The sequence below is a fragment of the Electrona antarctica genome (assembly GCF_951216825.1).
Source record: "Electrona antarctica genome assembly, contig: scaffold_153, whole genome shotgun sequence".
NCBI classification, from domain to species: Eukaryota; Metazoa; Chordata; class Actinopteri; order Myctophiformes; family Myctophidae; genus Electrona; species Electrona antarctica.
Genome location: NW_027638498.1, coordinates 69,992 through 82,256, shown reverse-complemented (window position 1 = coordinate 82,256; position 12,265 = coordinate 69,992). Strand labels below are relative to the sequence as shown.

The window sequence follows — 12,265 nt, the reverse complement described above, 5'->3', positions numbered from 1 at the left end:
CCTAATTTTAACAAATAACCATTTGGTTACATTTGTGATTTGTCTCAGTCAGAGTTAAAAACGAGCACCATGGATTTCACTGTGCAGGTATTGACTTTTTGACATACTTCAGCAAGAGAAAGTATGCTTCTCGCTGGCCGAGCACACACACACGCACACGTGTACGCATTACATTTACCACACACACGTGTACGCCTTACATCCCCCCCCCCCCCCCCCCCACACACACACACACACACACACACGCACCACTGGCCGCGATGCCTGCCAAACATCTGGAGCGAGGTTTGTGAAAATGCTGAATGAAAGAATCTTTAATAACACTGGATTGGATTGGTTGTGTGACCGCGACCGTCAGCCAATCAAAACAGGCCTCCGGCTGTGAGGGTTATCTGTCTCCAAGTGGATTGTTAAGAACAAAACGAACCAACGGACTGACGGACAGACACTTGTATTGCCATGTCATCATCATGGGACCACACCGGCGTGCGTGCGTGCGTGCGTGCGTGCGTGCGTGCGTGCGTGCGTGCGTGCGTGCGTGCGTGCGTGCGTGCGTGCGTGCGTGCGTGCGTGCGTGCGTGCGTGCGTGTCCACAAGTGCAATATACAATCTGAGAAATGTTCCAGGTTTTCACAAGAAAAATGATTGTTTTATGAGTAAAAAAAAAAAAAGTGCTTTAGAGTTAAAGCTGAGCTAGAGTAAATGTAACTTTCCTCGTCTGCCCCGGATTTGAACCTGCGGCTTCCTGCGCAAGTGATGAAATGTTGCATTGAGTCAATAGAGCCAGCTCAGGGCAGTGGTCACAGATATGCCCATACACGGACAAATGTGTCCGTGGGAAATTTTAGATTTTCTGTTTTAAACACGATTATAATTTCTTATTTTGATCATAAGGTCCAATTACTGAATGTCAGTCTCCAGGTTTTCTTCAGAATAATGTATGAGATTCACTATGACACTATGTATGGCACATTAGGAGTCCAACTAGTACTGGTGGTTCTCAAACGTTTCATTTGCAACGACTCCCTTAACTCTGAGTGTACACAAATGGACACACTCTCAGAGTTACAGACATGTTAGTCTGCTCATGTTGTACATCCGACCGTCCGTGGCAAAAATGCATTTGTGACCCCTGGCGCTAAATTGAATCTTGACCATCAGGTCAAGATTCAATGTACTCACCAGTAATACAAACGTGTGTGTGATGTGTGTGCGCGCGACGTGCGTGCTAGGGTCAGGTTTAGAGAGTTTCCTGGTGGATATCCTGTGGGCGTGTCTTACAGCATTAATGCCATATTAAGCCATCAGGCCACGCCTCCCTCTCCAGCACATATGTAGGCTATGTAAGATCCAGGATTTAGGACGATATTAAATATTGTCATAATATATAAAATCCAGGCGTCCATTTTATTCTCTTCTCTTGCAGGGCGTGTGTGTGTTTGCCTTGGCAGCGGAGGTGTGCGTGTGTGTATGTGTGAGCGTGTGTGCGTGTGCATGTGCGAGAGAGAGAGCAGCGTAATTAGTAGTTTTGGTGGTACTTGGACGTAAAACGTACCATGTGGCTCATTGTGCCTAGCCAAGATCAATCTATGTGTAGTGTGTGTGTGCGTGCGTGCGTATGCAGTATGCACGCACGTGCGCATACACACACTACACATAGATTGATCTATGTATGTGTGTGTGTACACATGCTAGTGGATGTTTGTATGTATGTTAAAAGTAGGTTATGTAAATAATGGCATTAAGAAAATAATAGCCAGCCGCAGAGGCCAAAGGCCTACCTTTTAATTAATTTAAGGCAGGGACATCATACAGACAGGGCCGGATTTAGCCAGCCCCACTCAGGTGGGCAGACAGAATTGTAAGGGGGGCGACTCCGCCGGCGCGGGTGGGGTGTCAAACCCACATTGGGTGGGCAGGACGCACGTTTGGGTGGGCTATGCCCACCCCTGCCCCCCCCTAGAACCGGCCCTGCTTCCACACACAGACAGGAAGGTGTGTGTGTGTGTGTGTGTGTGTGTGTGTGTGTGTGTGTGTGTGTGTGTGTGTGTGTGTGTGTGTGTGTGTGTGTGTGTGTGTGTGTGTGTGTGTGTGTGTGTGTGTGTGTGTGTGTGTGTGTGTGTGTGTGTGTGTGTGTGTGTGTGTGTGTGTGTGTGTGTGTGTGTGTGTGTGTGTGTGTGTGTGTGTGTGCTGCCCAAGCCTTAACCCATTGAGACCAAATGTCTTCTAAATTATAGTTTTCTGAAACTAATGTTTCTACTGTATATGATTGGTTCTCAAACTATTTCAAGGATCCCAAAAATGATATGCATTTGGCCGTGGACCGCCTGATCTGAAAATAATGTTGTTCCAGGGACCCCCCAGTGTGTGTGTGTGTGTGTGTGTGTGTGTGTGTGTGTGTTGTTCCAGGGACCCCCCAGTGTGTGTGTGTGTGTGTGTGGGTAGCCATGCACCCTGAGAACTGCATACAGACTCGTTTTTGTTTCTCTGTGTAAAACTGTGCTTTTCAACCATTTTCAAATCAAGGTCCATTATTCATTCTGCAATTGAGCCACGGACCACCATTTGGTGACATTTACCCTCTCAGACCCAAAACGTACAATATTTTGTTATCGTTGGATAAGATTTTGTCCACAATTCCATGCTGTATTGATGTTGGTACCATTAGGAGAGACAGCAGGCAAAATAACAATTCTTCTGCATTCTCGAATTGTGTAGACCTCTTGAGATTAGAGTAGATTCAGTAATGATGCTGAACAATAATTCAACTCTTGAGAATGTAAAACTAAACCAAATGGACCCGTGAGAGTTAAATACTGTATCTACAAGGGTCCATTTGGTTACCAACTCTCCATCATTTAGCATGGGGACCACCTGGAACCCCCTCAAGGACCACTGCTTTATAAAACGGGTTATAAACACGGCTTAAGAGTCTAGAGACAAGGAGGAAGGGGAGGGGCCAGCGGCCGTGGGCCTTCCCATGAGCCTTTGCAACGGGGCTGTGTCACTTGACTCAGTTTCCCAGAAACTCCCCCTGTCACACTGTGTCAGCATACCACCCACCCACGGCTGCAACCCAGCTCCAAGGGTGGTCTGCTCACCGAATGCGCACGCACGCACGCACGCACGCACGCACGCACGCACGCACGCACAGTATATATGACCACACAAAGGAGATATTAAAGTTAACGTTAGACATTCACAAAATCCTGGCATAATGTCTTCATGATACAATAAGCACGTCACTCAGTACTCTATGATAATTATAAGTAGCAGCGTATCCGACTTTGTGGCGGCTGCCAATGATAGCAGAGACATTACAGTACTTTGCCAACCTTTTTGGGCATCCCAAGTTGTTGAAACCCTCTAACAACCAGTCTGTGGGTATACGCAGCTATAAATAAATAATTGTTATTTTGCAATTTTTCTATTTCACTGCCTGCAATGTTGATGCTACAGTACGTGCCTGTTTTACTATAGTGCACGTACACACATGCACACACACACACACACACACACGCACGCACTCAAGCACGAGTGTGACCCGTGCATAATTGTAATGCTGTTTTAATTAACCTATAGGCGTTTTATCCAAAATAGTTAAAGGACAATTTCTGCCATTTCAAACTTATCTTCATATAATTGGTCCTCACTAATGCTCTCATTATAATATGGTTTTCTACTTGCTCTGTGTGTCAGAGGAGGGCTGTGGACACTCATCACCTGTCGTTGACACAATATTTTCTGGCGATTCCTGCCGAAGACGCCTTTGACGTAGTTGAAAAATAGACGTTGGAAAATTTTAAATAAATAAAATAACATGATTTGAATCAAATATGTATAGGAAAAGTCATGGAAGGGGAACCTTCTGAGGGCTTCATGGGCAAAGATAATCGTCTTTAAAATCGAAAACCGAAATTCATATCAGCTGTCCATAATGACTCATGGATGAACACGTTGTGAGCTTGTAGATCTGCTATTTTTGATGCGCAAGACCTTTCTACGGCGCAGCATAGCATGTTACGTTGTTCACAATGTTCAGTGGAGAGTGGAGCGGGGAGGAGAGAGGACAGCGCTGGTTGAAATGAACGATGCAATGTTTTATAATCAATTCATACAACCCTAAATGTTCAACAACAAGTTACAACCACATTTCATTTGGTCTTTATAATGGTTATGATTAGCTCTGGTCCATAGCTTTAGAAGGAGCTACAAGCTAGGAGGTTATGATTACATACTAGGCTTGCTAGCTAGCAGACTATGAATCAGATGAGATGATCAACTTCACTCCATCGCGACTATTATAACTATGATCGTGCGGCATAGCTGTTTGTTTTTAATGCTTTTTCCAAATAAAATCTATCTTGAATGCTGCCACCGCCGCCCACCGCACCTACACAAGGGACGGTGACGGCAAAACCCACGTACAGTAGGCTTGTAATGATATGAAAACAATCCGCCAGGAATGCATTAGTACTTAAAGGGGCATTCCACTCATTTTCAACATTTTACTATGTCATTAATGTACCTTAGAGCTGTTGTGTGGAAATAATAAAAAAGTTCCCCCATTCTGTGTTTCCTAGAACTAGAGGTCTGAAAAAAATCATTAACATGGTGAAACACATCTTGATGATGTCATCAAGATGTGTTTCACCATGTTAATGATTTTTTTCATAATTACAGTTCTAGGAAACACAGAATGGGGGGACCTTTTTATTATTTCCACACAACAGCTCTAAGGTATATTAATGACATAGTAAAATGTTGAAAATGGGTGGTTTTCCCCTTTAAGTTGGAGAACTACCAACAAAACAACAGAGCTCACAGCTGCATGACTGCTGTAGAAAAGCAAAAAAGAAAAGAAAAACATAAAAAATAATAAAAATAATATTAGTAGATTACTCGATTTTTGATTTACAGTGTCGACTACCGTTTTGCTAGTCGAAAAATCGAATAATCGAATGTAATGTTAATGCCCTAATATGGGCTATAATTACTGTACGCGTTTAATCTACAATCTACTATCAAGGAATAAGGATCCTAAGCAAGCTAAGGCCTAGAATATCTAAACTATGAGTATACACTATAGAGTGCCATGTCTACATAAAATGCTATCTAAGTTACATGAGTGGAGCCTTTGCATGTACGCCTGTGAGGTCGTCGAGGCTATACTAGGGCAAGTCCTACGACGGCAGTGGGCCTGTCCATGGGCAGGATGCTCTGTGGATGGGACAAACGTGTGCGTGTGTATCTGGCTGCATTCTCATCGTGTGTGTTTCCCCATCCCTCTCTCCTCCAGGTCAGCCGGTTGCTCGCTCCACCCCCCTCCACCCAACGCAGCCGTGCCGGACGCAGCCTCGGAACGGCCCAAACGCCCAAACGCCGCCTGGCGGCCATCACCCGCCACGGAATGGCCCCGCCAACGCCAAGCCCCACCACCACCCCCCCGGCCACACGCACTGTCCGCACCACCACCACCACGCGCACACGCACAGCAGTGCCGGAGGAGGAGGTGGGCTTCGTAACGGGGGTCCTCACCGCCACCCCAAGCTGGGCTCCCTGCCGCGGGGGGGCTCGTCCACCTCCTCCACGTCCTCGTCGGGGGGCCCGGGAGGGGGAGGAGGGGGGGCCTCCCGGCAACACCCCGCCCCCGGCAGGAAGCTGCAGTCCAACCCGTCCATCACCTCCCAGGGAAGCAAGAGGAGCAAGGGGAGCTCGTCCAAGAGCACCAGCTCCCAGACCCCCAACCCGGCACAGGATGGTGAGACACTTTATTTACACTTCTGATGTCTATAGCAGGGGTTCTCAACCCGAGGGTCGCGACCCCTCGGGGGGTCGCCAAAACATTTTAGGGGGTCCCCAAATTATTTTCAAAAAAATAAAAATAAATTTTATTTTCACGTTTTTTTCAAAAATAGCAGACCTACAAGCTCGTAGCGCGCCACTCGGTGGCGCGCTATGAGCTTGTAGATCTGCTATTTTTCAATAGCTAAATTATAACAATGCTTAAAACATCAAAAGGGGGTCCCGCCCAAAATGGTTTAAGGTTATTGTAGCAGTCAATTTATATTGGGGGTCGGGAGGGGGCGGGGCGGGGGTCCCGAGACATTGCCAAAGCATTTCCGGGGGTCCCCGGCCAAAAACGTTGAGAACCCCTGGTCTATAGGACGTCCACACACGACCTATCAATGACGTATCAGCAACAACGTGGTTATAGTACGTAACAGGTGATGAAATTAAATGAAATGCAAGTCTGCTGCCCCTGCTGGCCAGACCGAGTAGCGAAGTTACAATACAAATCCACGGAATGCAGCGAATCAGGCCGGAAACCATGGCTATAGTATTAGTTATTAATGGGGGCACGGTGGCACAGTCGGTAGTGCTGTCGTCCTCACAGCTAGAAGGTCCTATAGGTATGATTCCCGCTGAGGACACTGTGGGCGCTGGGGGGCGTGTTCTCTCCTCCACGTCATCAGTGCCCTACCTAGGCGGGGTTGGTGAAAGGGTCCTCTGCACCCTGGGGACGCTGTGGGCGCTGGGGGCGTGTTCTCTCCTCCGCGTCATCAGTGCCCTACCTAGGCGGGGTTGGTGAAAGGGTCCACTGCACCCTGGGGTGTCTAGTATTAGTTATTAATAAATGAACTCTAACCTCCAGACTGCTGCGTCCACTGCATCCTGGCCCGTCTAGTATTGGTTATTAATAAATGAACTCTAACCTCCAGACTGCTGCGTCCACTGCATCCTGGCGTGTCTGTTCTGCGAGTTCCTGACGCTGTGCAACATCATGCTGGACTGCGCCACGTGCGGCTCGTGCGCCGGAGACGACTCGTGCTTCTGCTGCTGCTGCGCCTCGGAGGAGTGCGGCGACTGCGACCTGCCGTGCGACATGGACTGCGGCATCATCGACGCCTGCTGCGAGTCCGCCGACTGCCTGGAGATCTGCATGGAGTGCTGCGGCCTCTGCTTCTCTTCCTGAAGGCCCGGAGGTGATGACAACGATAATGACTTTTATTTACTGTATAGCACCTTTCAAAGCAATGTTCCAAAGTGCTTCACAGAGCGAGGTTAAAAAACAACAAACACCACGTCAAAAACAGTCACACCTGTGTGAAGTGAGTGGTGCAACTCTGTCTGGGGGTCCCCGGGGGGTCCCCGGAAGTTCCAGACCCACAGGACCACGGCCAGGGTGCCGGCCCGGTTCCGGCGAGCCGCCCCACATCCGAAACGGTTGAGAAATGACAGAGTTACCGTGTGGGGGTCCCTACTGTACCCTCTACTGTACTGTACTGTCACTGTACTGTACTGGCACACCACTCAAAAACAGTATAGCAGCATTTAAGTATACATACATATACATATCACCTAAAGCAGGGGTTTTCAACAGGTGGTCCGTGGACCACTGGTGGTCTGTGGAGGTATTGCATGTGGTCCCTACCCTGACCATGCATTTGGTAATGCAGGATTTGTTGATTTTTTTAATTTTCTTTCCACTAGTTGAGAAACCGTGAACTGAATGACCTGGTGACCTATGATGAGTCCATCCATGTAGTCATTTACCGACACGTTGGAGGTCAAGAAATTCAACAGGAAAAGGGAGTTAGAAAGAAGAGGGGGAAGTGCACCGGATTGTCTGGTTGAGTCATTATTATTAGGAAATTATTAGTAGTCAAGTCAATGGACCCATTGATTGAGAAACAGTGGGATGTATACACATGGCAACTGTTACCAAAGCACTAGCCCATATCCCCACCCAACACAACAGTTACCAAAGCACTAGCCCATATCCCCACCCAACACAACAGTTACCAAAGCACTAGCCCATATCCCCACCCAACACAACAGTTACCAAAGCACTAGCCCATATCCCCACCCAACACAACAGTTACCAAAGCACTAGCCCATATCCCCACCCAACACAACAGTTACCAAAGCACTAGCCCATATCCCCACCCAACACAACTGTTACCAAAGCACTAGCCCATATCCCCACCCAACACAACAGTGGTCCCCAGGTTGATTCTAGGGTGGTGGTCCTTTTTTGAGAAATCAGTTGAAAACCCCTGACCTGGTGTAGAGGTACTGTAGGTCTTCAACGTGTGATTTAAATGCAGACACTGAGGGTGCTAACCGTAGCTGTACCGGCAGTGCATTCCATAACCTAGTTGCCCGGGCGGCAAAGGCCCGATCACCCCGCCCCCGGGTAACTACGTTTGTCATGGCGACCTCAAGGAGGGCCTTATCTGAGGACCTAATGATGCGTTACGATTTTGGAGGGGAGAGCATTTCAAAGATATAAGTCATCCATTTAGGGCTTTATAGCTTTGTAGGTCGTCTTACTGCGGCGCACGCACGCACGCACGCACGCACGCACGCACGCACGCACGCACGCACACGCACACACGCGCACACACACACACACACACACACGCACGCCACTGTAGCCTAACTATATTGATCGATGTTTCACCGATATTGACGCAAATGGAAAAAAATAATAATAATCAGCATGTGATCAATATAAATAAAATATATTTATGTGATATAATGGTATCGGCCGATTTGACCCTGCATATTAGCAATAGCCAATAGGAGAACAGCCATACTGCCTTTAAGGCAGAACTTTGTTATATACAGTTATAGTTGACATACTTGTCAGACACAGCGGACACTATTGAGTGGCTTCCTATAATAGCTGATACTGCGACACGCGGGCATGCATGCACGCACAGTCAACTGCTTTCCAAATGGCTCCCCTTGCGGACGAAACTTTGAAAACCTGTCTTAACACAACTGAGGGGGTAGTATTGTGCGTGCGTGCGTGCGTGCGTGCGTGCATGTGCATGCATGTGCGTGCGTGCATGTGCGTATTTGTGCCTGTGTGCGTGGGTTGGAAAGGGGGGGGGGGGGGGGGGTCGGTATTAGAGTTCTTGTGATTGGTTGAATGGCCTCACGAGTCCAACAATGTCTCTAAAGCTTCGTTTTTCCTTTTCTCCTTCTTAAAACCAGGGTTTGCCTGCAGAGCTACAGCGCTGACCCGATGTCACCGTGGTCTACATTTCCAAATCGATTAAAAAAAGAGGAGAGACGACGCTAGCCGGCCATCTCGGGGGCTCGTCCCCTGATGTTGTCGCCGCAACCGACCGACGGAGGACCCTGTGCGCGCGGCTGGTGTGCTAAGCGGCCCGCAACCTTTTTTCCACACGCGCGGGCTGCAAATTATCATCATCAGGCCCAGCCGCCATTCTAAGAGGAGCGGGGGTCCCTCTCTGGACCCTCCAATGAACACGCCAGGCTCTCATTACCCGACCCGGGGGGCCCCTCGTGTGTCTGCCGAGTTGAGTGGAGTTCCCAGAGCGTGAAAAATGACCTCCACAGGCAAATGAGAAAAATGTTCTCCATTTAACCGGATTTTAGTGTTTCTGTAGATAAGAGCGGGGCGTGCGTTAATGGGAAAATGGACTCTCAGATCTCAGTAGGAAATGTTGGAAAGGCAAAGGCAAGACAAGGCACTTGGCGTCCTTGGCCCAAGGTCATTATCTTCCCAGTCTGGGGTTGTATTTTTCCTTGTCGCCAGTCACCTTTATCGCTCAGCGCACACGGACGGACGGATGGACGGTCCGACCGGAGCATGTGACGATGAACTGTCCTTGTCTTTGTGTCTCAGTTTGTCCTAAAAGCGAGAGGGAATTAACGCCGATGGGGGCTAGTGGCAATATTACCCAAAAAAACCCTTTTTACTTTTGTGTTACTCTCTGCACCTCATCTTTGTTAGGAGGAGAATCATGTCCAAACCAACGTCTGCCGCCGGTATCTGTCCTGTTTGCCTTGTTCTTATCGTCGGGCAGAAATGTCCATGTTCTGTTATGTTCGTAAATCAACGTCCCACTTGATCACACCACAGGGTCACACAAAAGCATCAAAAGTGTCAGATCTACAAGCTCAAAACGTGGCGCGAAAGCGACACGTTTTGAGCTTGTAAATCTGACACTTTTGAGGCTTTTGAATTTGAAAAGTAACAGTTTAGACAGAGACGATATGCAAAAATATGCTACACAATAAAATCCTCAGTGTTGTTTCAAGCACTTTCGACCTGGTGTCCACAGTGTGGGCATTTAATTATAGGAAACATTTTTCAAAATTGTCCATACATTTCCAATGAATTTACTTTCCAATACATTTCCTTTTTTTTTTTAATATATACATTTTATTCAAAGAGTATGACATCATATTATGCAAGTTTCACAGAAAGAAAATACAACTCTTTGTTTTTATATTTTCTCCCACAACTCCTTTCCCAATCATCCCCACCCACCCACCTCCAATACATTTCCAATCTAAACAAAAGCGGAAATTATCCGCTAAAATCTAAATACTTTGTAGATTGGCTATCTTTCACAATTTGTCATACAATGAAGTACATAGAGGGCTTACGTGGTTAAACTCTCAAAAGGGAATATGTTTTTAATGCATGAACACAGAGGACTTTGCTGTGTGGTTATTGAAGGGTCGTCCACACACACCAACATTCAGAACTATAACCATAACGATAACAATGATGTGAGCATATCCATACTGTCATCCTCGTAGCGTGACTCCAGTGATGTTACAAAATTCCATAACCGATTATTATCGTTCACAAAAGGAAGAGTGGGCACTTCGATGTGAAACTGGCTATTTGGTCCAAAATGTTATTTTTTTTTAATTGCGACCGAAGGTCGCAGTCAACTACGGAATCGAGCATTTCCCGTCAGTTAGTGTGTCGGGCACCATAATTGGTGCCCAGGTCTAGTGACATCATGTGACATCATCAGGGATGGAGATGTGGAGACCCTGATGTCATAGTAAATGCGACCTGCTGTCGCAGTTAAGCCCATATATGGAGATCCCTGATGTCATCACTATTGGCCAGCAACTCTGACCTCAAACCCTTAGATCTCCATATATGGATATATGTCAGAACCTGTTCTGACATTCCATATGTTGATCCTTCCCCATCCTTCCCGTATCCCTTTCGACTTATACCTACCTGTCCATTCAAATATCAAAATATAGACAGGCCTGCCCCAAAGTTATAAGTGCAGCCACGCCCAGCAGCCGGCGAAAACTAGAGTTCTCAACAGGCCCGAAAATTAAGGCCCGGCCCTACCTGGGCCCTCATCAAACCCTGTACACTCAAGAGAATGTCCCTGCTACCACCCTTAGATCTCACTATGGAGCTGACCTGTTCTGACATTCCATATGTTGAGCTGACCTCATCAAACCCTGTACACTCAAGACATACTCCTTATATGGCCAGTATAGAATTCATTCCATGTTGATCTGACCCCCCATGCCAAAGCGCCAGGTTGCTTCTCGCCCTCAGGCGTCTTACTGGTAATATGTGAATATGAAGTATACCCGATTAGAACACGATTGAACATTTATACAATTAAAGTCTAATGTTTCTACAATTGTTACACATACACATTGCTACAGAACCTGTTTATCCAACCGTTGTGGGCATAACCAAGAAGTTTAAAGGTGCATTTAGGTATGATAATGGTGCATGTTCAAAGCCATATGTTTTGTAACATTTTAGACAAAATTGTACATTTCACATTGAGGCGCACACTCTTCTTTTATCCGTGGGGACTACCCCCGCCATCCATGTGAGTTATAGGGCGATGTTTAAACCAACAATATTATCGCTTATGGTTATTATTACTGTAGTTATGGTGCTTGGTGTGGTCTGCCGCGGACATGTTCTGCTCCCTGAGTCTTTAAACATGTGAAGAGAGAGGCTTCTTAATCCAAAACGTTTCTCCTGATTTATTGTTGTGCATCTCGTTATTCTCCTTTTTTTATTATTTTATTCCTGTACATTTATTATATTTCATTTAAAGTCCTTCGGCTGTCTTCTATGTGAATAATTCTCATTCAGAAAAACATTCCTAAACTGGTAGAGAACTGGAGGACATATGACTCAGATTATTTTTTTGTTGTTAATTCATTTCTGTCATTCATGCTAGTATGTGAACAAACGACCTTGGCTTTGGCATAAGGCTATCTCTCTCTCTCCCCCCCCCCTCCCTCCCTCTCTCCCTCCCTCCCTCCCTCCCTCCCTCCCTCCCTCCCTCTCTCTCTCTCTCTCTCTCTCTCTCTCTCTCTCTCTCTCTCTCTCTCTCTCTCTCTCTCTCTCTCTCTCTCTCTCTCTCTCTCTCTCTCTCTCTCTCTCTCTCCTCTCTCTCTCCCCCCTCTCTCTCTCTCTCTCTCTCTCTCTCGCAAA

At 46.9% G+C, this 12,265-nt stretch overlaps 1 protein-coding gene across 1 annotated transcript in view; it reads left to right on the top strand.

Annotated features, from left to right (window-relative positions):
• mdfi (MyoD family inhibitor) overlaps positions 1-9,384 on the top strand; it is a 75,572-nt gene extending 66,188 nt beyond the window's left edge. Inside the window, exons 4-6 of the mRNA XM_079530924.1 lie at positions 5,300-5,761; positions 6,723-6,986; positions 9,007-9,384. Of these exons, the coding sequence (XP_079387050.1) occupies positions 5,300-5,761; positions 6,723-6,976 (716 nt within the window). The 3' untranslated portion in view covers positions 6,977-6,986; positions 9,007-9,384. The remainder of the gene's footprint in view (positions 1-5,299; positions 5,762-6,722; positions 6,987-9,006) is intronic.
• Positions 9,385-12,265: the final 2,881 nt, after the last annotated feature.